This window comes from Solanum lycopersicum, chromosome 2 (genome assembly GCF_036512215.1).
Source record: "Solanum lycopersicum chromosome 2, SLM_r2.1".
In the NCBI taxonomy this organism is placed as follows: Eukaryota; Viridiplantae; Streptophyta; class Magnoliopsida; order Solanales; family Solanaceae; genus Solanum; species Solanum lycopersicum.
Window position 1 is genome coordinate 49,307,646 of NC_090801.1, and position 24,516 is coordinate 49,332,161.

Below are 24,516 nucleotides of genomic sequence, written 5' to 3' on the forward strand. Positions count from 1 at the left end.
CAGAAATAAAGGACAAGTGGAATGGAGTCAAAGACTTGAGTTAGAATGGGTGAGGGTGATTTTGAACACTTCTCGGTCGTGATTGGTTGTATCGGGGATCAATCATTACCTCTTTTTTTCTTTGGAGATGTATGAATTGACACGACATATTAAAAAAAAGGTTTTACGGTGTATTTTATGTTTTTTGCAAATGACATGACTTGAAGAGATGCGTTTGATGGAGTTAATGATAATAAGCTGGATGTTCGAAGACATGCCTTGTAGTCTAAATGTTTTAGATTTAAGTAGAACTGAAGTCAAAAGTTTAGTGACATAATATATGAAACGAAAGTATAAGTGAAGATAAATACAAAATTCATATTTAAGTTTATGGGTCCATATATAATTCAATATAACTGGAAAAGTAATGATGTCACACACGGTATTGAAGTGGGCGGATGAAATTGAGGCATACATTCTTTATTCTATGCGATAAAAATGTGTCCCTATAGATGATTAAATGTAAGTTATACATAGTGGTGTGCTGGGGCTACTTAGACCAACATTGTTATAAGAGGCAGAGTGTTGTCCAATAAAGACAAACACATGCAAAAGATGAATGTAGCTACATACTAAGAGAAATGATTAGAAACGGAGTTTATATATGAAAAGGTGGAAGTGATTCCATGACACATAAGATAAAGACGCAACATTGAGATAGTTCGAAAATATGAGAAGGAAATGTGTGAATGCGTTAGTAGGGAAGCGTAAGAAGTTGATTATAACAAAAGTTAGAAGAGGTAAAGATATAAGCCAAACAAGAACCGGAAGGAGGTGAATAAATACAAAGTGATATAGTATCAACTTACAAAGGACCTCACCTTAAATAAAAAAATTTGAAAGTCGAAAATTAAAATAGAAAATTAACAGTAAATAGTTGAATGTTGTTGCATTTTTCGTAGCTAAGATAATATTTTGATAATTCATTGCTTATAGATCCCTAAAAAGAATAAGCATCCATTTTTATTGTTTTACATTTTGTCAATAACTCATGTTTAATTTATACTGAAATAAAATAAAATAATACATATAAAAAAAAATTGAGAGTTTTCACTTGTTAGAATATGTGTAACAAATTAAAATAGTAATGACAATTCCTTTAGACATAAATGCTTACTTTTCGAAACTGTTGGAAAGGATTCCTTATTAATTAAATTAATAGCATAATCAAATAAAATTTTGATACACTGTTGATGTTAAGATATTTTGTCAAATGGAATTTTTTAAAGATTTATATTTTGTCCTAAAATTGTTGTTTTAAGGATTTACTTCTTGTCCAAAATTGATATTTTAAGGATTTATTTTTTGTCCTAATTTTTTTTTAAGGATTTATTTCTTGTATTAAATTGTTCTTTTAAAGATTTATTTCTTGTCCTAAATTGTTTCCTTTTAAGGATTCATAAATCATGCCTTGTCCTAAATTGCTGTTTTTTAAGGATTTACATTTGTCCTAAAATGTAGTTTTAATAGGATTTATTTCTTGTCCTAAATTGTAGTTTAAAGGATTTATTTCTTGTCCTAATTTGTTGTTTTCAAGGATTTAATGTGCTGTCCTAAATTTCTGATTTTTTAAAGGATTGATTTCTTTATCCTAAATATATCAATGTAAATATTTTAAAATTTTAGCACAATATAAGCGGGATAGTGCTTAAAAATAATAGTTAAATACTAATTTAAAACATGCAGTAAATTCTTAAGATTACTATAACCTCCCTGACCAAAATCAATTTACATAAACCAATTATAATTATTAAAATAACATAGTAGAATTTTGATGGCCGCTAAATTGTTAAAGGAGGCTTGGATGAGGTTAAAAGCTGAAAACTCATTTTTAACTATTGGCCTTTAATTTTCAATCCTGACTAAAGCCTGCAATTTAGAAAAATGTATATTGTTTTTATATCGTAGTATTTGATTATCTTGATTAATTTTATAGGATGTTTGTTATCTTCCATCAACAATATGATATTATGTATTTTTTTTCCCCATCAATATTAGGGACTATTAGGGAAAAATAACCTATTATTTTTACTTTTATTGTATTTTAAAATTAAAGTATCATAATTCTCGACCCATTTAATTTATTAATCACTAGACCACAAAAATTCTCAATCCACACTCATTGATCATTTGACAATACAACTTATCATATTTTTCTAAGGATAGCATGCATGCATGTAGCAAGTCCAGCATTAAAATTGACATTTCTTGAACCCTAAACATCAAGAGAAGCTCTTATAACACACCAAAATGGACAGTTCATTCATAAATGAACGAGCTATAACTATCATCTTTAATATTGATCATCTTTATTAACTCCGAATCCATGCAAAAAAATATTCACAACCTTTAAAATAGGGGAACTATAATTTCTTTTTATTATTTCTTTACTTTAATCTACATATTTTTCTTCCTCATGTGAAGTTTTATTCCTTTCAATAATAAATATGTATTATTTGCTCCACATTTTCTCATTTAGCTTTTACTTTTTTATACTATATATATAGTTTAATTTTTTAAATTTAATAGTTATATTTTAATAATTCGAAATGTCTAGATATTCAATTGGACTAGATATTTGTAAAAGCAAAGAGTATTTTGCAAAATGAAAACATTAAGGACTCCAAGAAATTATGGCCATAAGTTTTGGAGTTTTGCACTTTCAAAGGTACAAAACATATTATGCTGTTCACTTCAAGTTCTTTGGATATTTACTGGTTTTCTTGTTTTATTAGTTCAGAAAAATAGTGAATGCGATTATTTTTTGTGGTGATAAAGCATATCCTCATAAAAAAAAACGAAGTCGTTTTGCCTTATTTAGTTGGTTTTAATTATCCTAAAAGAATATAATAGAGTACGCCCGTATTTGAATGAACCGCAACATTTATTTTTTGAAAATTACTATAACTATTAGTATTACTATTAGTATTGTTAGTTTATTACTACTGCTGCAAGCAAATAATAGAAAATTTTATTTTATGAAAACAAATGCTCAAGTTTTTTCATATTTTTATTATTGAAAAAAACAGTCATGATTTTATGTATTGAAAAAACTTCATAATGCATTTAAAATTGAGAAAGATATAAAAAGAATTGTAGGGCGCGGACTTCTTTTAAAGTTGACGTAATTTATTATTTTGGATGAAGTGAGTGAGGGTTAATGGGAATGACAGTGTTAAAGAATCACAGTTATAGTTAGCTCATAATGGGCAAACGTCCGTTTTGACGTATGTTTTTAGAGAGAATCACTTTTGATGTTTAAGATTCATAAAGTGTCTATTTTGGCAGCTGAACATATTTATAATACAATTCAAAAAGTAACAATGTTCCAACAAAGTCCAAATAAAATTATTATGGACGGACTTGAACACAATGTTTTGAGAGGCAAATGCGCGAGATGAGATGTTTTATGTAGAGTAGGTTTAAACTTATTCAATCACAACAACAAAAATTAGAGATATAAAACAAGAGTACATACATAGCTCTATATTATAGAAGCTAAGTGATATTTTGCTCGATATTTTGTGCCTCCAATTCTTAATTAGACTAATTAGTATTAGTGAAGGTTCACCTCCTTATGTATCATCAAGTACCTACAATTTCTTAGAAATCCTATGGAACCAAATATCAACTGTAATAATGCAATTGCCGGCGACAATTATGAAATATAAGAATCAAAATTAACCAGATTTTTAAAACAAGAAATATTTAATATTAATAACAATCTAAGAATTAAAAGGTTATGTAAATCTTTTTATCACTTTTGATTAATAGGAAAATTGAGGATTTGGACTACTGAATTCTAGATACAACATTATTAATATTATAAAGACATTTTTTAATAAAAGGGGGGGGGGGGGGGGGGGGGAAGAGGAGTATATTTGCACCAAAAATAATGAGTAATTGACAGTATTTTTAGATAAAAATGTTTGTGAGGTTTTTAGGGTAGGTTAGAGGTATTTTTGACCCTTTTTCGAAGCATAGTCGTTGCATGGAAACTCTATCAAATTGAATCCACCTAGCAAAGCAAAAACAAAATGCTACAGGAAAGTAGGCAATAAAATCATATGATAATGAACAATTTAACATAGCATGTACAATGAACTGAAGAACTAGTTCCTCCACCAATCTCCTTTTCTTCTGTCTACATCAACAATTTCATCTGGTTCTCTCTCTCTCTATATATATAGTCATAAAAAGAGAATATACATACACTACTCTCCACTGTCTTCTTCAAGTTCCTCCACGACAATAAGTGCTTCTTCACTGTCAAAGAATCCGATGTAGTCTAACGACCTGGAGAAACAGCATAGCATATAATTCCTCTGGGCCTACTGCAATAAGATGTCAACAGGAATATGAGCATCCGAGTTAAGCCCGAGATATATAGAGAGAGAATGAGAAAGACGAGAATAAACTAACAATTATTTAATCCGGGGAATTCATGCAAACTTGCCCTCTCTAGAGTACTATCAACGACGTTCCTCGCCACTTCCATTGCCCCGTTCTGATATTCTGCAATTATTAAAGTCACCCACAATTGATGTGAGTTAAAATCACCCACAATTATTAGATTCCCTAACTCTAAAAAATAAACACTAATATTTTTGCCTACAACTAGACTCTCTTAATCCCGTTAGTCGAACAAACAAGTATCCAACAACAAAAAGAGATTCCTACCAAAGACTTGACCTGATAAAAGAGTAACTCATGTATAGATTCTTTGCTTCTATTGTATTATGATCTGACATTAAATTCATATTGATGTCGAGATCTACAAGTCTCTCAAATACAACTTTCTATCCCTCTCTTCTTTTATCACCTTCAATCATCATGTTTTCGCACATACTGACCAATGCATGTGGAGGTCTACATAGGACATAGAAAGCCACACTCTCATCTTATCATGTGTTTTTTTGGGTCAGATGTGATAATTCTAATCTTAATGACCCCGTATGAATATATATCCACGCAATTTTTAGGAAATTTATCTTGTGGATACACATGGATTTACATTACTCGCAATCACTCCCATATAACATCTCTGATCTCGCTGCCGTTGCATACAACTTGTGTTTCACTTTGTTAAGCGTTCACGTATAACACAACTGTCTTAGCACTCATCCGTTTCCACAATCCTCTTTTAGCTTGTGCAACATCTTCATCAATCATATCATTCTCCTCAAATATGAGAGCAAATATTTCCACTCTCTACATTTGGGCACCACTATCTCATCTAGTGATCTCATTCGACTGATCCTATTATAACTTGCAGTGAACATAGTTTGTCAAATTTCTACTTTTTATAGGTAGTTTGTTTTATTTCTAATTAACCTAAATAAAAGGCTAAAACGAGAGTTCTTCGTCATAGTTCCAACTGTTCCAACCTCAGTTGGCTTTCTCGCTAATTTCACCAATTAAAGAGTATCATCTAAAATAAGCATTCATCATCCAACCTTTCTTTAGCTTATTCATAAGTGTAAAATAGTATTATACAGATCCCCACAATAAACCACCTTTTCCGGATACAAATTTATATCTCATCTCGTTATTTTCATACTAATATCACTCTTTTGTACAGTTCATTTCTGACATTTATATATTTTATCTGAATTTGTGTCTTCTATATCCCCACCAAACCCGCATTCCCAACCTATAAATTTCAATCAATATTTTTAACAAAAAAAATAAACTCCTAACAGGTATAAATCCAAATCAGTTCTGTCGCCCTTGTAAAATCTCAAATTTCATATACCATGTAACAATACAAAGAAGTTGTCCATTTATATGAAACATCACAAATTATGTGCATCACAAAAATATTAAGTGTATTGCTCCTAATAGGCCAGTTTTGCATTAAAATACTAGACTTAAGTAACATTTGGAAAATATTGTAAGAGGATTTATTTGCTCCTAAATCAAGAGATCATTCCCTCCAAACCTAAGGGTATATTTACAGTTACAAGGATATCAAACTGGGAAATATAGAGAATGAAATATTACCTGTTTTGTCAGCTTCGTCCTGATCTTGTTCTCTGCATGCGGAAAAGATACTGTCAGAAGTGATAGACGCAAGGTAGAAAATTACCCCATTGATCCAAATAATAAGAGTAAAAATCTCGAGCCACTCACAAGTTTATCTTTTATCCCACCTAATTAGAAAGGCATAGACTATTTTTTGGCAAGTGAAATATGAATCTAAGTAATATTTCTTTTTCCTTTGGTGACTTGTAGGACAAGAAACAATGAGTAATAATGAGACAAGGAGATGCATATCATCATATCAGCTGAATCAGGAGGTGTGAGATTCTCCAGCCAAGTGAAAATCCATAGATATATGTCCAGACTTACTGGTTTGATTGCGGCTGATCAAAGTGAGGAAATAGCCCTTGTTGTACAAGATATTCCTAAAAGGAAAAAGAGTGATTGTAAAAAAATAGAAAGGAATGAAAGAAGCATATACCCGAAGAATTATGCACACATCATGCTCTATGTCCAGAAACATATGATAAAATCACGCGTCTTTTTGTTGAAGATGAATAAAACACAATCTTTTTTTTTTAAAAAAAACAATTATTTCCCGACACATATCAAAAGGATTCTTTTTACACCCTTGGTACCTCCAAATGGGTAAGATAATGACTTTTAAATTATATAGATGAAAAATGTTCAATCCGGAATATCTTATATTGTGCCCAGAAAACATGTTTGATGAATCAGTGACACTTACCAGTAATATGATATAAAAACATACATCATGTTCAAGAGAAATAAATAGACATATTAATATTCTAATATTTAATGAAATGATGATGAAAACATTTCAATGAACAATAAAGTCTGTAGACACATAGATAATAAAATCTGAAGTATATTTCTGTATTGACATAATAAAATCTGAAGGACAGTGTCTATCATGTCATACTTGACACTAAAATCTGTAAAGTTTATTTTTGATAAATTAACATTGTCGGAGCTTAGCTTATTTAGATTAGCAAGAAAATGAATCTAAAAAAGTAATTGTAAGGGTTGAAAGTAGTTCAATGGTGTCCAATAAGAGAAACGAATAACAAATAGACAATATTTTTTTGTTTGATTTTTTCTGTTGCTATTTTCCCCTTTGTTTTTTATAGTAAATGTTTTTATTCTTTTTCCTTACAGATGCCCAGCATTAATATTTAGTGCCATTTCAGTAATCAGTACGACCACTAATGAGAATGGTTACACTAAGCCACTAAGACCGCATCTACATTTTCAACACATAGAGACACTATATTTATAAACTCAATTGATTAGCCTGTGACCTCTTGGTGCATCTTTGACAATCTCTCTAAAACAATCTGATTCAAGTTAGATCAATCAGCAAAAGCTCTTTCTGCACCAATTCTACTAAGCAAATTTCTAATACTCCCTGAATTTTAATTTGTTTATCCTACTTTCTTTGTTAGTCTATTTAAAAAAGAATGTCTTTTTCATGTTATGACAACTCTTTTAGTTCTAACTTTTCAAATGTTCAAGACCACAAGACCACAAGATTAAAGGATGTTATGGAATTCTACCTATCTTTAGTTTAAGACCACACAAAGGACTTCTTTACTTTCTACAACTTCATGCCAAGTCAAAACCAAACAAATAAATTGAAAATTGAAGGAGTCATACTTTTACCTTTTTAAGCTGTAATTTAACTTATTTACCTCTAGGTGTAAGTTTGCGACAAATATACTAAGTGCCCGTTTGGATTGACTTATTTTAAGTATTTTTAAGCCAAAATATTTTTAAAGCACTTTTTTAGTAAATGTGTAAAACAAAAAAGTGCTATTAAGTGGTGCATGTAGTGTGGCAAAAATAGTATGACTTTTGGCTTATAAGCTAAAAGCCCAGAGCCAATCCAAACAAGCTCTAAACATATTTCTAACATAACTTTTACTTCATTGAGTTCTAAGTCATCATTAACCTTTATGTATCAAAAAGAGAGTGATACCCGATTTTTTAGATTTGCCACACTGCATGCACCACTTACACATTCTACAATTCCAACAAGTAAAACTTAAAGACAGCATGCAAAAATTCTTTACCTGCATCCTCTCAGAGGACATCAATTGATGAATTAATTCAGGATTTGGCATCATATCCCCAGGATGAGAGTTGGGGTCGAGCCCCATTATCTAACCACCAAGATACTCAAGAAATGAGAAGCTTGACAAGAAATTCTCCATCACAAACAACAAAAAAAGAAAACCAGGAGAAAAAAGAATAAAACCTTAAACTCGATGACTGTTTGTAAGCTTTAGTACAAATTAAATAAATAAATACCTGGTTTATGTGCTGCAATATCTGTGAGATGGATGGGTATCCTATTAACTGATTTTCAAAAGAGGCGCCAGGTATGCCACCTAGCATTCGCTGCAAATCTGCTATGTCATCCAAACCACCAGGAGAGGGTCCCCAAATATTCCTAGAAGCATTTGATATGGGAGCGGTATTCATTTGGGCACCTCCAACTGCAAAATAGAGAAAAAAGACAATACCCCGCTTATCAAAAGTAGTTGAACAAGGGGGAAGGGGGGGAAGCAAGATAATGAATGCTACATACATAAGACATTAGCTGATATAGTTAAAAGTATAAAATTGTTTTTAAGAAATCCTGACAAAATTATGCTAAACTTTGAAATATTTTTACCAGAGAAAAACAAAGAAAAAAAGTAGCTACAGAGAACAGGTGTTCAAATGTTCAAGGTCTAAGCACAAATTGCATGAGTATGATGACTTCATGGCACCCAAGCAGTGAAGATGCATGAAAGCATCTCCAGAACGAGAAATAGGAAAGAGATAAAAAGTTTCTTTTAATATGCAGAAGACCCTGGTGAACAACATAGGAGATGAAGTAACAAGGTTAAGTCTAGCAGCAAATAGAATTTGGAGCAGGAGGATTAGCCGATGCCCAAGGATCCGACAGTGGGTTCGAGTTTGGAGCAGGAGGATTAGCAGTTGTGTCAGAACCAGTAGCTGGAGGGTTAGTTGACCGGTTTCTGCCTTGTTCCTGGGCTCCCAAAAAAGCCACGAACGGGTTTGTCCCTAAATCATTTCTTGTATCTCCAGCCATGCTTGTTGCATTCAGAAATGGCTCTTGGACATTCTCATACATGTGCCTTAGCATGTTAAATTCTTCAGGAGACGATTCAGTGTGGCTCAATGACCATTGAATAGTTCTTATCGTCTCATGCATGAGTTCATTACGTGCAGCCTCCCATGTCTGGAGAAATATAGCAGGGTCATTGAATATGTGTGGGAGCTCGGGATTAAGATTCACATACTTTCGCATTTGAGGACTGTTCACGACAAAGTTGCAGATGATTTCTGGGTCATTCACTAGATCCTGAACTAGAGGCATATTCAATATCTCTCTCATCATGTTGGAGTCATGTTGCTGGACCTGCTCAAAATCTGGAAGTCCAGCTCCAAACGAACCACCTCTACTTCCAAGTCCAGAAAAGAGTGGACCTCCACCTACTCTGAGAAACAGCCCCCCTGTAGTGGGAACAGCAACACTGGGAGCATCCTGATTAGCATTTGGATTCACAACATTGGTTGCACTAGCAGAAGCAGCTGCGGCAGAACCTCGAATAAGATGAACTGTGTGGTCTGCCTCCAGACCTGCTCGCCACAAATATTAAAATTAAATTTACTGTAATTCTTATTCTGACAGTTGATAACATGCAACAAGAGAGCAGATAAAATAGAAGCTCCATGCATCTTGATAGTATAAGATTCCAAAGCTCAATCCAGATTTTTATGTGGTTATAAGTAATCAATCATGAATCAGATCAACATAATTGGCATTAAGTAGCATCATGTTAAAGACAAGAGAATACATGCTAAATCAAATCTATGTAGTAAAATGGAAACTGAATTGCAACAAATATGCAGATTCCCTGCTATTGCAGATCCACGTACACAACTTCATACTCTAATAAAAGCCCAATAAACCCCAATACCACTGCATCATTCCTCTATATTACTTTTTTCTACTTATTGACCTTTAACTATTTCTTATCCCAAAACAAAACATGCCAGATTAGGGAGTATATTGTAACAAATAAGCAAGACTTTAAATCTATTAGAATCAAAATTTGGTCCTAATGTATTAACACACAATTTATCGATTATTTCCATCTATTCTGGAAAGAACACAAACAAAGAGGTTAAATTTGCACACAGAGATTAAATTTGCACTTCTAAATCGAGAAATTAAGGAATATTTTGTCAACGTAATCCTACCTATCAAGATGGAGCGAATGAGCTCATGACGTCAAGTATTGTACGTATGAGTCGAATGTAGGCTTTCAAAAATTACTACTCCCTTCAATTGCAGGATATCTCCTTCACAACCGTCAAAGAAGATACTTCTACATTCTAAGAATATCCACAATCTGAACACCCGCTAATAGTTCCAATGAATTATTTTCCAAAACCAGATTCTCCTCCATTTAAGGAAACAACTTCTATATGCATTATTTCTTTTTCTTGTTAAAACAGTTCGCAATGCATTATTTTCCCCAATGAACAAATAATTCAAATAACTCCTCAGAACAAGAAAATGCATTAGCATACAATCCCAAGCCAACCGAAGTACAGTTCTCTACATTCAGTAGTTAAAGCCCAAAAAAAATCTGAACTTTCAGATATTTAACATGCACCTCTATTTAACATACAAGTTACAAAACATACAAATATTCTTTTAAATAATTATTTTTTAACTCCAAATAAAGAACAATGTTTACAACATTAATATCACAAACCCTAACAAGTTCGTAATTGAGGTACATTTGATTGACTGATCAGATACATGAGTAATAAAAAGTAAACTCAGATAATTCAGCATTACTAATAAAGTAGCACAAAAATATTTAGATAAGAGTAATTAATTATTACCACAGCTTTTTAGGGTTTGATCATCCTTTAAGATCCGGCCGTTATAGATAACTTTCTGCTCCTCAGCAGGGATATCAGTCGGCTGGGAAAGGATGGACTTGAATAATCCGACGGTGGAATCGAGGCTGACTTGAACAGATAACTTAGAGTCGCTGACACATCAGATGTTGATGGTGACCGTTTCACCACCGCCGGCGATGTCGCCGGAATCGTCTTTCACTGTTTGAGTAGCATCACCTCCGTCCATACTGAAATTCCGTCTCCTCAGCAACAAGTATGAAAAATGTGGATTAAACCGGTGAGAATGAGAGTAGAAGAAATTGAAGAGGTAGCTTAGCTCAGTGCATTTCACACTTAGGCGGAAAGAGCCAGAAGAGTGAAGTAACTGAAATTGTTTTGGTGTTTATATAAGAACAAAAACATTACACTACTTCCACGTGTTCATATCATATGTCATATTTATTTATTTATTTTAATCAACTCATTTAATTCAAGTTATTTTTATTTTTTTAAATCTCTTTATGACGGTGATTTTTTTAGGGTGATATTTTTTTTATAATGAACTGATTTTCTTCAAAAAGTAATTATTTTTTTATATTATTTATTTTTGTATAATAACATTAAACCTATAACAACGATAGAATTAATTATAACAGTATATTCTTTGTAAAATCATATGTTGGATTGATTTGGTATTTCATTAAAAATAATTAAACCTAATATGTTGGTTTATCAAATTTATAAACAAAAATACACTAAGATAAAATTGATTCTTCTATTTCAATTTCAATAAATTAGTTTTTTCGATTTTCTTAAAATTACACAATAATTAAAAAAGAGATCAAATATATTTTTACTTTTACCTAGGTCACATGTTTGAAAGTTGTAAATTATAAATGTTAACTAAATGTGAAGTCCACTACTCGAGGCTAGAAAGGCGGAATCTTTTCTACCTATTGCATATAAATAGGTTGAGATGACGAAGGATGTGCCTTGATTTCCTCAAATTCCTTACTTAATGTCGCAATGGAGTCTTCACCCCTGCCATTAGAAGAGAAAGTCATCATATTGTATTTGATTTTCATGTGTTAAGCTAACTATCTTCAAATTGCGCGGTTAATTTTATATTAGTATAAAGTATTTTTATTGAAATATCAATATATTCAGTCTGATAAAATTCAAGCCTATAGTTATTTGGATACAAATTAAGATATTTATAAAGTAAATTGTTAAATTTTTTGACTTGGTGTAACTGTGACTTCCGTTCGACTTCAAAATAAAAAAAAATTCATATATGTCATTGAAAAGCATAAACTAATTTAAAATATATCAGCACCGAAGATAACAATTAAGAAATTTATGCCTAGAAAGAATAAAATTATATTATAATTTTGTATGCTTGAAACTAAATATGTAATCCTACAAGTATAATATGGTCTTTATTAATATTGCGCTTGTTTTTTCTTAGAGAGTGCAAGACATATTCAGGCGATTGATGCGAGACTTGAAGAAAGTGTGATCTTCAAATTCAAGAATGAACTACTTTTAGGTTGTCATGGATTCTTCTACATCTTCTTGTCCATATCTTAAGGCACATACATTAAACTATTAGCTTGTGTTGTCTAGCTTTCGCGGTTGCATCCTCATTATTGGCTAATTAAAGTTTTGTACTTCCACTTTCCGTTTCAAGTGCTTAAATTTTGCAATGTTTTAATTATTGATTGAGTTTATGAAAATTCAAACAAATTTTAAATTGCTTTTAGTTGTTTCTTTCATAATTTGATTTTCACAACTACTCATGACGGGTTAAGTTGAGTTAGTAGTTAGTCCTCCCATTAAAGAATTAGTGTGAGCGCCATTCATTATAATTTAAATCGTGATATAAAATTTCTATTAAAGTCAGTCCTCAAACTGCCGCGAAAGCTCACAGTGAAACTCAAGGAGAAAGTGAAAAGTTCATACCATCTAAATTAGATCCTTAACTTCCGGCAATCAATAACCAGCAAGAGCATTGCACAATATGAAATGAACAATCTCTCTAAAACAATCTGATTCAAGTTCTCACTAGATCAATCTGCAAAAGCTCTTTCTGCAACAATTCTACTAAGCAAATTTCTAATACTCCCAGAATTTCAATTTGTTTGTCCTACTTTCTTTGTTAGTCTATTTAAAACAGACTGTATTTTTCATGTTATGACAACTCTTTTAGTTCTAACTTTTCACATGTTCAAGACCACAAGACCACAAGATTAAAGGATGTTATGGAATTCTACCTATCTTTAGTTTAGGACCACACAAAGGTCTTCTTTACTTTCTACAACTTCATGCTAAGTCAAAACCAAACAAATAAATTGAAAATGGAAGGAGTCATACTTTTACCTTTTTAAGCTGTAATTTAACTTATTTACCTCTAGGTGTAAGTTTGCGACAAATCTACTAAGTGCCCATTTAGATTGACTTATTTTAAGTATTTTTAAGCCAAAATATTTTTAAAGCACTTTTTTAGTATATGTGTAAAACAAAAAAGTGCTGAAATGGAGTGCTTTAAAAATATCACCATATTTTATTTGATTTTCATGTGTTAAGCTAACCATCTTCATATTGAGCGGTTAATTTTACATGAGTACAAAATATTTTTATTGAAATATCAATATATTCAGTCTGATAAGATTCAAGGCTATAGTTATTTGGATACAAATTAAGATATTTGCAAAGTAAATTGTCAAAATTTCCGACCTGATGTAATTGTGACTTCCGTTCGACTACAAAACAAAAACTTCATAAATGTTTACAAGTCCAAATCAAATAATATATCTAAACATTGAAAAGTATAAACTAATTTAAAATATATTAGCAACGAAGATAACAATTAAGAAAATTATGAATAGAAATAATAAAATTATGGAAAAATTACCTATGTACACATCTTTTGTTTTCATAATTTTCATTATTCCCTACTATTTAATTTTTTTTTTCAAAATCCCTTATTTTGAGCGCAACACAGAATTTCTGGATATATAATTCTCACTTCTCATATCCATGTTTAACACATCCTAATTTCACTCCACAAATCTCTCTCATTTTTTATTATTGTAATTTTTCAATTAATTTCTCTATGTTTATCACTTCATCCTAATTTGAATATAAAAGGTTTATCTCTCTAGAAAATTAATTTTAAATTGTTTTATTATCTTAAGTTTGTTGTTTTTTTTTCATCGTTTTTTTTCATTTCTTCTGTATCTTTTTTTTTTAATTTGTCAATGGTTCTTATTTTTCATCTATAAATTATATATATATATATATATATATATATAAATTCTTTTAGTATTGAGATTGCTCAATATATCGAAAATCGTATTTAATATATAATCACTACAATATTTATCTTAAACATGTATCATCTTTATAACTTGATTCTTTTTTGTTGTGATACATTAATAACTACGCTTTATCATATTTACACATAAAATTTTGTGATCACTCTATATCAGATACATTATTATCAAACATAAAGTCATACATTATATATATAATCTATTTGAAACATAATAGCTTGTATCAAATTCTTAAAATTTTATATAATTTTACCGTGTGAACAAATTATTACCAATTAGAAATATAGACAAAATTGAAAATTGTAACATTTCAATTTATTGTATCAGAAATTAATAAGCTAACATTACTTTGTAATGTATATATTTGTAACAATGAAGAATTATAAATTGAACTATTACAATTTGAAAATTATTCACAATATTCTAAATAAAAACTTTCTCAACTATATTTCGAAAAAAAAAAGTATAAATTCTTCGATTGTGACCTTCTTATTTACAATGTCCACAACACTTTGTGTTTGTGGTTAGCTTTTCATTTGAATTTTTCTTTCTTCTTTTTCTTGGTCGTCCAAACATCCTTTTACATCTTTGTGGTAAGAAAATTTCTTCAAAAATGCATTTTAAAACTGACAAATCGTTCTTATCCGGCATTGATTCTTTTATGTTCACGATTGAAGTACCTCAATTTAAATATATCTGATTTTTTCTAACAGATGTCTTCAATCTCCAAGAACAATCTTCAAAAAAATAAACTAATATATAGCTTTATGTGTACCATGTACATTAAAAAGAAGCATTGTTTCATGTATTATTTTCAAAAAAAAAAAAAAAGTTCAAAATACATTATTAACGGTATTCGTAATAGACCATAAATACACCTAGGGGCTAACACATTATTATTCACAACAAATCTTATGTGTCAGATACACATTAACTGACTTATATAAACTTTTCTATCTTTTTGACTTAATTACTCATGCATCTATAATGATACATTACAAAGAAAAATAAGATGAACGAATTAATATGTACCTGATACTTTAAAATAACCACACATTCATACATAGAGCTAAAAAATTGAACACATATGCGACAAACTAGTAAAGTATCAAGTTGTAACTAACAACGTATTATGACAAATATATTAATAAACACACTCAAAAAACAAAAAAAAAGTGTGACTTAATTACACATGGCTCCATAATGATACATTACAAAAATATAAGAAGAATGAATTGGCATATGTACATGATACTTTATAATAACCATAAATTGATACATAGATCTAAAATTCAACAAATATGCGAAAAAGTAACTAGAATGTATCATGATTAATATATTAATAAAAATATTTTAAAAACAATGTGCGTCTTAATTACTTATGCCTCTATAATGATGCATTGCAGAAAATAAGAAGAACAAATTAACATGTACCTGTTACTTTATAATAACCACACATTGATACACAAATCTAAAAATCAACACAATTGCGACGAACTCGTAATATATCAAGTTCTAACTAGAAGTGTATCATGATTAATATACTAACAAATACATTAAAAAAAGTATGTGTCTTAATTATTCATGCCTCTATAATGATAGATTACAAATAATAAGAAGAACGAATAAACATGTACATGGTTCTTTATAATAACCACAAATTGATACACAGATCTAAGAAGCCAACACATAGGTACCAAACTAGTGATGTATCAACTTGTAACTAACAATGTTTAACACTTAAATATTCAAAAAGTAAAAAAAGAGTGTATTACAACACAATAATTATGGTCACATACCTTTTGTTATCAGATATTATAACTCAAAAATTCAAGCTATGATCTATTTTGTATTTTGTCATTACAACCATTAAATTAGCTTTATCCATGTACATTTGCTTCACCTTCACATTTAAATTGTTTGAAATAACTATATATATTGTTATTTGTATGTAACATAAATTATCAATTCTTAATTCAAGTATATACATTAAGAGAATGGTCCCTTTTTCTATCTTCAACACACACAATTGCACACATCAAAACATTGTATCCCTTCATCACTTTGAAAGGTTTCTTCAACAAAGAAAAGGGAAGGGATTTGAATTTTAAATTTCTTTGTTTTGTTAGCATTAGCATATGTCTAATTGATAAAGAAGATACGTAAGCGTAATTTATGAAATTTAATTAGATTTTCAGATTTGTTTCCTTTGTTAGCGCAACATATTGAAAAGAGTAGGGATATAATGTAATTTTAATCTTATACTATATGATTTATGTAAGTTATACTAAAATTATATTATAATTATGTATGCTTGAAACTAGATATTTAATCTCCAACAAGTATAATATGGTTTTTATTGATATTTCACTTGCTTTTTTCTTATAGAGTGCAAGACATATTCAGACGATTGATACAAGACCTCATTTGAAGGAAGCGTGATCTTCAAATTCAAGGATGAACTACTTTTAAGGTTGTCATGGATTCTTCATCATCTTCTTGTCCATATCTTAAGACAGATACATTAAACTATTAGCTTGTGTTTTCTAGCTTTCGCGGTTGCATCCTCATTATTGACTAATTAAAGTTTTGTACTTCCACTTTCCGTTTCAAGTGCTTAAATTTTGCAATATTTTAACTATTGATTGAGTTTATGAAACTCAACCAAATTTTAAATTGCTTTTAGTTGTTTCTTTCATAATTTGATTTTCATAACTACTCATGACGGGTTAAGTTGAGTTAGTAGTTAGTCCTCCCATTAAAGAATTAGTGTGGGCACCATTCATGATAATTTAAATCGTGATATAAAATTTCTATTAAAATCAGTCCTCAAACTGCCACGAAAACTCACTGTGAAACTCAAGGAGAAAGTGAAAAGTTCATACCATTTAAATTAGATCCTTAACTTCCGGCAATCAATAACCAGCAAGAGCATTGCATAATATGAAGTCAACAATTTTTCTTTGACAGAATTGATATAAATACTCTTTTAAGGAAAGTTGCAAATATTAAAGCTTATAATCGAAAATTACAGTTAAAAGGAGATGGTGTTGAGGTTGCATTAAGCTTCTATATTTCACAGTTTTCACTTACCCCGAATTCTGTTGTTATAAATAAAATGGAAAATGATCAAAATTGCCTCTGAATTATGTGAAATAGATTACTTATACTCTTTATTACATTTTGGGATTAAAAATACCATCGGCGTTATATTTGGAGACCTAAATACTCTCAAGAATTAACACCCCAATTTTTTAGTGACGTGGCAAGCCACATGAGCTTGATACCACCACCTAAGCGTTGCCAACTAAAATTCACTAAAAGAACTTTACCTTTGTCGTCACAAAATCTCAAAAAATTGATACTAAAGGTTATGAGTGATTTTTAGTGGCGACTAAGACTTCAACAATCATTCGCTAGTAAAACCATTTTTTAACAAAAAAATATGATAATTAATTTTCAATTGTTTTCTAAAAATAAATAATTTGCAATATCAATATTAAAAACATCCAATATAATTACGAAAAATCATCAAAATTACTTCTCAATTTCATCTCCTACTATATAATGCATCATTGTACATTTTATACATTTAAATATGACATAAAAACAAAACATACAGTGTCTTCAAACTCCTACTTAATCGATTTTGTTTTTTATAAAATAATGAAAAAAACACAAAATTAGAATTTAATGTTAAAAACATTTAGTGAAGATTTTCTGGGCTTTTATGGCAACTATTGTCGCCGCTAAAGGTCTAGTTCTTTTGTAGCAAATCCTAGTTGACAACACTTAGGTGGAAGGTTAGTCCCACATGACTTGTCACATCAATAAAGATTTGGTGTGTTAACTCTCGAGGGTATTTGTGGTCTCTTAGGATAATAGTAGTGGCATTTTTTTATCTCAAAATGTTACGAAGGGTATAAATAATCTATTTCAAATAGTTTAGAAGCAATTTTAATCCTTTTGCGTAAATAAAATTACATTGAAGTTTCACATTAAACTTTTATAGTGGTTTAAGATAATTTTAATAAAAGTTTTAGATAGAGAAGATGAGTTATGAAATTGAGATTGTTTAAAGGTGGGTCAACTGAGGAAATGAGTAAAATAAGTGAATTTTAAAGGAAATGAGTATTTAAAATTAAAGTGAGTTATTTGTTCTTAAATTGATATGTGTTCCTCCGTTAAAAATAGGGACATGTATATGTATCAAAGTATAATAAAAGGTGTATATTTCAATTGAGAGTTTTACAAATGGTATATTTGACCAATTTTGGTACTTCCTATAGCAATCAGTACTTCCCTATAGACGATTAAATGTAAGTTATACATAGTGGTGTGCTGGGGCTAATTAGACTAACATTGTTGTTATAAGAGGCAGAGTGTTGTCCAATAAAGACAAACACATGCAACAGATGAATGTAGCTAGCGTAGATGAGGACGACTAGCTAGACATACTAAAAGAAATGATTAGAAACGGAGTTTATATATGAAAAGGTGGAAGTGACTCCATGACAGATAAGATAAAGACGCAACATTGAGATAGTTCGAAAATATGAAGAGAAAATGTGTGGATACGTTAGTAGGGAAGCGTAAGAAGTTGACTATAACAAAAGTTAGAAGAGGTAAAGATATAGGCCAAACAAGAATCGGAAGGAGGTGAATAAACCAAAGTGATATAGTATCGACTTACAAAGGACCTGACCTTAAATAAAAGAATTTGAAAGTCGAAAATTAAAATAGAAAATTAATAGTAAATAGTTGAATGTTGTTGCATTTTTCGTAGCTAAGATAATATTTTGATAATTCATTGCTTATAGATCCCTAAAAAGAATAAGCATCCATTTTTATTGTTTTACATTTTGTCAATAACTCATGTTTAATTATACTGAAATAAAATCATATATTATTATAAGTGGGAAGAACTCAAGTCAAAAATTGAATTACGATTTTACCCTCCTATAAATTAAAATGTTATAATTAGCTTAATTAAGTAATAACTTTTGAATTTTCTTAGATTAATTCCAGATATTATTATTATTATTATTATTATTATTATTATTATTATTATTATTATTATTAGTATTATTATTAAAAGTGAAAAGCTTTTAGCTTCAAAATTGATTACCATTTTACCCCTACTATAAGTTAAAATGTTATAAAATATTTAATTAGTCAAATATTAGAATTCTCAATAAGTTTTTTCTAATATATATTTGTATTCATAATCGAATTTTTATGCAACCTATAATTACAATATTTAATATGTATTAACCTCTCACAATTGAATTATTATTATTAATAATAATTATGATAAAAATCTTATTTTGCATACCTTAAGTATAAGTTAAATAAAATTCAATTAATTAATTTTTCAGTTTCATAAATTGAATGGGATTTGGAAGTGGAAAAGTGGTTGTTTTATGCCCATAGTCATACATGATTAATTGCTTTAAATTAACACATCATGTATTACTTTACCAAATTCTTACAATTCCTATAATTTGTCTTCTCATTTTCTTAATTTGACTCATCAAATTTTAACACTTTTAAATTAGTAACCAATCTTTGTTAATAAACATCAGTAGAATTTGAATAGTTCATTAAGTATTTAAGTGTAAGTTAATTAGTATTATGTCAAAAGGAATTTGAAATAACATAAAAAAACACTGTATAAAGGTAACAAATGATTTCCATTTCCTTCAAGTTTTGTTTCTTTAGTTAAACATCTAACCTCCCTTCTAAGTTTCTTTCTTTTCCCTTAAATTTTTTCTTTTGCATGATTTTACGTGAACTAAAGAAAATGAGAAATGGAGAAACATGTAGAGTTGTTAAATGTTTAAATTAAATAATTGTCATATCAATTTACATGCAACACTCAACATTCATTGAATGATATATGAAGATTACTATGTACGTAAGGAGTGCTAGCAGAAATTCATGAGCTATGAAAAGGAGGAAGTTGATTTCTTTGGAATACTGATTTTAGAATTTTCATTAATTGATTTTATTCTTATAATGTACTGTAATTATAGTTGCTTGCGAGTATAGATAAAATGCTATGTTATTTGTGTATTTGGATGGAGTTATAATATGATATCTTGTAGTATGCCTTCATGGCATCACGTGATTGGTATTGAAAAAATTATATTGTGATTTTTTTGTATTTTGTAATGTTTCTTTATATGTATCTTACTAATTTATACCAACTTATTTTACAAAAGAATTAGGAGTATATGCATCATATATAAATATAGCATCAAACTTTTAAAAGGAAAATGTTCTTTCATTTTGATAAAAACTATTTTAGCTACTACAAGATATAGGGATCTTCACTTAAATAGTCGGATATATATATATATATATATATATATATATATATATATATATATAGAGAGAGAGAGAGAGAGAGAGAGAGAGAGATTAATCAATAGGATGAACAATTATTTATTTTAATTCTTCAAAAATAATCTTAGTTGCAAAATTTTGCTATTTTTATTTTCAAACTATCTATGTAAGTTTTAAAATATTATTCATTAGAAACACGCGCAATGCGCGTGCACGGAAACTAGTAAAATAATACATATAAGAAAAAATTGAGAGTTTTCACTTGTTAGAATATGTGTAACAAATTAAAATAGTAATGATAATTCCTTTAGACATAAATAAGTTTGATAATAATTTATAAGTGCTTACTTTTCGAAACTGTTGGAAAGGTGATATACTGAATTCGAGATAATACGATAAAATATAAACGCGAAAAACAAGACAACAGATTTACGTGGTTCACCAATAAATTGGCTACGTCCACGGGGAAGAGGGGGAGTATTTTATTATGGAGAGGCAAGAACAGAATACAGAATAGGGTTTGCCATAGCGTCTATATATAGTGCTAAGCTACACCCTAACAGGCTTGGGCCCAAAATACAGAATTGACAGATAATTAAGAGCTCAATACAACAACATTGTATACCGTCGGGCCGGGGGCGACTCCGCCCCCCGGACCCCCAGGCCAGGGGGCACGTCGCCCCCTTGGACCCCCCGACTCGCTGATCGGGCAGCGAGACCCCCGTTTTTTCTGCTGTAACGGGTCCGATTCAAGGCATTCAACAAATCTCCACCTTGACTTGAATTCTCCAAACAGAATCTTCAGACGCACTATGATAGTGCCAGGCCTCCCCCTATTCCTCAGAATTGCCCCGCAGGGCAATTAACAGCTTCTGATGTTGAGCAAGTCCAAACAGTGTTAAAACTTGCTCTGTGGAACCGGCTTTGTGAACATATCAGCAGGATTATCAGCAGTTCCTACTTTCTTCACCTTGATTCTCTTCTCACTTCTCAGAGAATGATACCTCACGTCAATATGCTTGGTTCTCTCATGATGGACTTGATCCTTGGCTAGACAAATTGGCTCAAACTGTCACAATACACCGTAGCCTGATCATGATGCAGACCAAGATCACTAACCAGCCCTTTCAGCCAAATCCCTTCTTTTGCAGCCTCTGTCAAGGCCATGTAGTCCGCTTCCGTAGTAGACAAAGTCACTGTAGGTTGCAAAGTTGCCTTCCAACTGACGACAGATCCTCTAAGGGTAAATACATAGCCAGTCATCGATCTTCTTGCGTCAACATCTCCAGCATAGTCAGAATCAGAATAGCCAGTAACCAAGCACTGAGTATCACCTCCATAAATGAGACCAACGTCAGATGTACCTCTAAGGTACCGGAAAATTCTCTTCACAGCCTGCCAATGTTCTCTCCCTGGTTGTCCCATGAATCTGCTCACTAAACTGACTGCATGTGCTAAATCAGGCCTTGTACAGACCATAGCATACATCAAACTTCCTACGGCACTGGCATAAGGGACTCGTGACATATACTCCTTCTCTTCTTCTGACTGTGGAGCGAACATGACAGTGAGATGGATATTGGCAGCACCGGGGGTATCAATAGGCTTAGATGAAGACATGCCAAACCTCCCCAAGACCTTCTGAATGTAGCTTCTCTGTGACAAGAAAAGTTTCCTTCTCTCTCTGTCTCTAATGATCTCCATCCCTAGAATCTTCCGAGCGGCTCCCAGATCCTTTATCTCAAACTCAGCTCTAAGTAAACCCTTCAGCTTCTGAATGTCATACTTCTTCTTTGCAGCTATCAGCATATCATCTACATAAAGCACCAGATAGATGAATGAATCATCCTTGAGCCTATTGTAGTAGACACAACAATCATATGAGCTCCGAATATATCCCAACTTCACCATATGGCTGTCAAACCTTTTGTACCACTGCCTTGGAGACTGCTTAAGTCCATATAAGGACTTCTTCAACTTGCAGACGTGATTTTTCCCTAGAACTTGGAAACCATCCGACTGAGTCATGTATATCTCTTCCTCCAACTCTCCATGTAGAAACGCTGTCTTCACATCAAGTTGTTCAAGCTCCAGATTCTGATGTGTAACTATCGCTAGTGACACTCGGATGGAAGTATGTCTGACCACTGGTGAGAAGATCTCATTGTAGTCCACTCCCTCTCTTTGGTTGAAACCTCTGGCAACAACCCTGGCTTTATACTTGACTCCTTCTGCTGGTGATATCCCTTCCTTCTTCTTGAAAACCCATTTGCAAGTAATAATCTTTCTCCCCGAAGGCTGTATGACCAAATCCCATGTTTGATTCTTGTGTAGGGACTCCATCTCATCTCCCATAGCAGACAAACCATTTTTCAGAATCAGGACTTAAAATAGCTTCTCTGTAAGTAGACGGCTCAGATGTATCTACCTCTTCAGCAACCTGCAGTGCATGAACCACCATGTCCTCAAAATCATACCTCGTAGGTGGCCAAACTCCAACCCTCATTGGCCGATCTTGAGCTATACTCCGATGGATATCTGATGGCATAGATTCTGGAATATCAGCGAGACCCCCGTTCTTTCTGCTGTAACGGGTCCGATTCAAGGCATTCAACAAATCTCCACCTTGACTTGAATTCTCCAAACAGATTCTTCAGACGCACTATGATAGTGTCAGGCCTCCCCCTCTTCCAAAATTGATTTTTTAAGGATTTATTTTTGTCCTAATTTTTTTTAAGGATTTATTTCTTGTACTAAATTGTTCTTTTAAAGATTTATTTCTTGTCCTAAATTGTTTCTTTTAAGGATTCATATTTCATGCCTTGTCCTAAATTGCTGTTTTTTAAGGATTTACATTTGTCCTAAAATGTAGTTTTAAGGATTTATTTGTTGTCCTAATTTGTTGTTTTCAAGGATTTAATGTGCTGTCCTAAATTGCTGATTTTTTGAAGGATTGATTTCTTGTCCTAAATATATCAATGTAAATATTTTAACATTTTAGCACAATGTAAGCGGGATAGTGCTTAAAAATAATAGTTAAATATTAATTTAAAACACGCAGTAAATTCTTAAGATTACTATAACCTCCCTGACCAAAATCTATTTACATAAACTAATTATAATTATTAAAATAACATAGTAGAATTTTGATGGCCGCTAAACTGTTAGAGGAGGCTTGGATTAGGTTAAAAGTTGAAAACTCATTTTTAACTACCGGCCTTTAATTTTCGATCCTGACTAAAGCCTGCAATTTAGAAAAATGTATATTGTTTTTATATCGTAGTATTTGATTATCTTGATTAATTTTATAGGATAATTGTTATCTTCCATCAACAATATGATATCATGTATTTTTTCCCCATCAATATTAGGGACAATTAGGGAAAAATAACCTATTATTTTTGCTTTTATTGTATTTTAATATTAAGATATCGTAATTCTCAACCCCCTTAATTTATTAATCACTAGACCACAACAAAATTCTCAATCCACACTCATTGATCATTTGACAATACAGCTTATCATATTTCTCTAAGGATAGTATGCATGCATGTAGCAAGTCCAGCAATAAAATTGACATTTCTTGAACCCTAAACATCAAGAGAAGCTCTTATAACACACCAAAATGGACAGTTCATTCATAAATGGACGAGCTATAACTATCATCTTTAATATTGATCATCCTTGTTAACTCCGGATCCATGCAAAAAAATATTCACAAACTTTAAAATAGGGGAACTATAATTTCTTTATATTATTTCCTTACTTTAACCTACATATTTTTCTTCCTCATGTGAAGTTTTATTCCTTTCTTCAATAATAAATATGTATTATTTGCTCCACATTTTCTCATTCAACTTTT

At 31.1% G+C, this 24,516-nt stretch overlaps 1 protein-coding gene and 1 long non-coding RNA gene across 2 annotated transcripts; both read right to left on the reverse strand.

Moving 5' to 3' along the window:
* Positions 1 to 3,937: 3,937 nt before the first annotated feature.
* Positions 3,938 to 6,448, reverse strand: LOC138342305 (uncharacterized). The gene is made up of 4 exons (XR_011215154.1): positions 6,391 to 6,448; positions 6,043 to 6,074; positions 4,462 to 4,554; positions 3,938 to 4,373 (listed from the first exon to the last, which is right to left on the reverse strand). It is a non-coding gene; the product is annotated as an uncharacterized lncRNA (long non-coding RNA).
* A 1,671-nt stretch (positions 6,449 to 8,119) lies between these two features.
* LOC109119475 (ubiquitin domain-containing protein DSK2b-like) lies at positions 8,120 to 23,202 on the reverse strand. The gene is made up of 3 exons (XM_069294330.1): positions 23,021 to 23,202; positions 10,972 to 11,123; positions 8,120 to 9,693 (listed from the first exon to the last, which is right to left on the reverse strand). Exons 1-3 carry the CDS (start codon positions 23,200 to 23,202, stop codon positions 8,939 to 8,941), a joined length of 1,089 nt encoding a protein of 362 aa, XP_069150431.1. The 3' UTR covers positions 8,120 to 8,938.
* Positions 23,203 to 24,516: the final 1,314 nt, after the last annotated feature.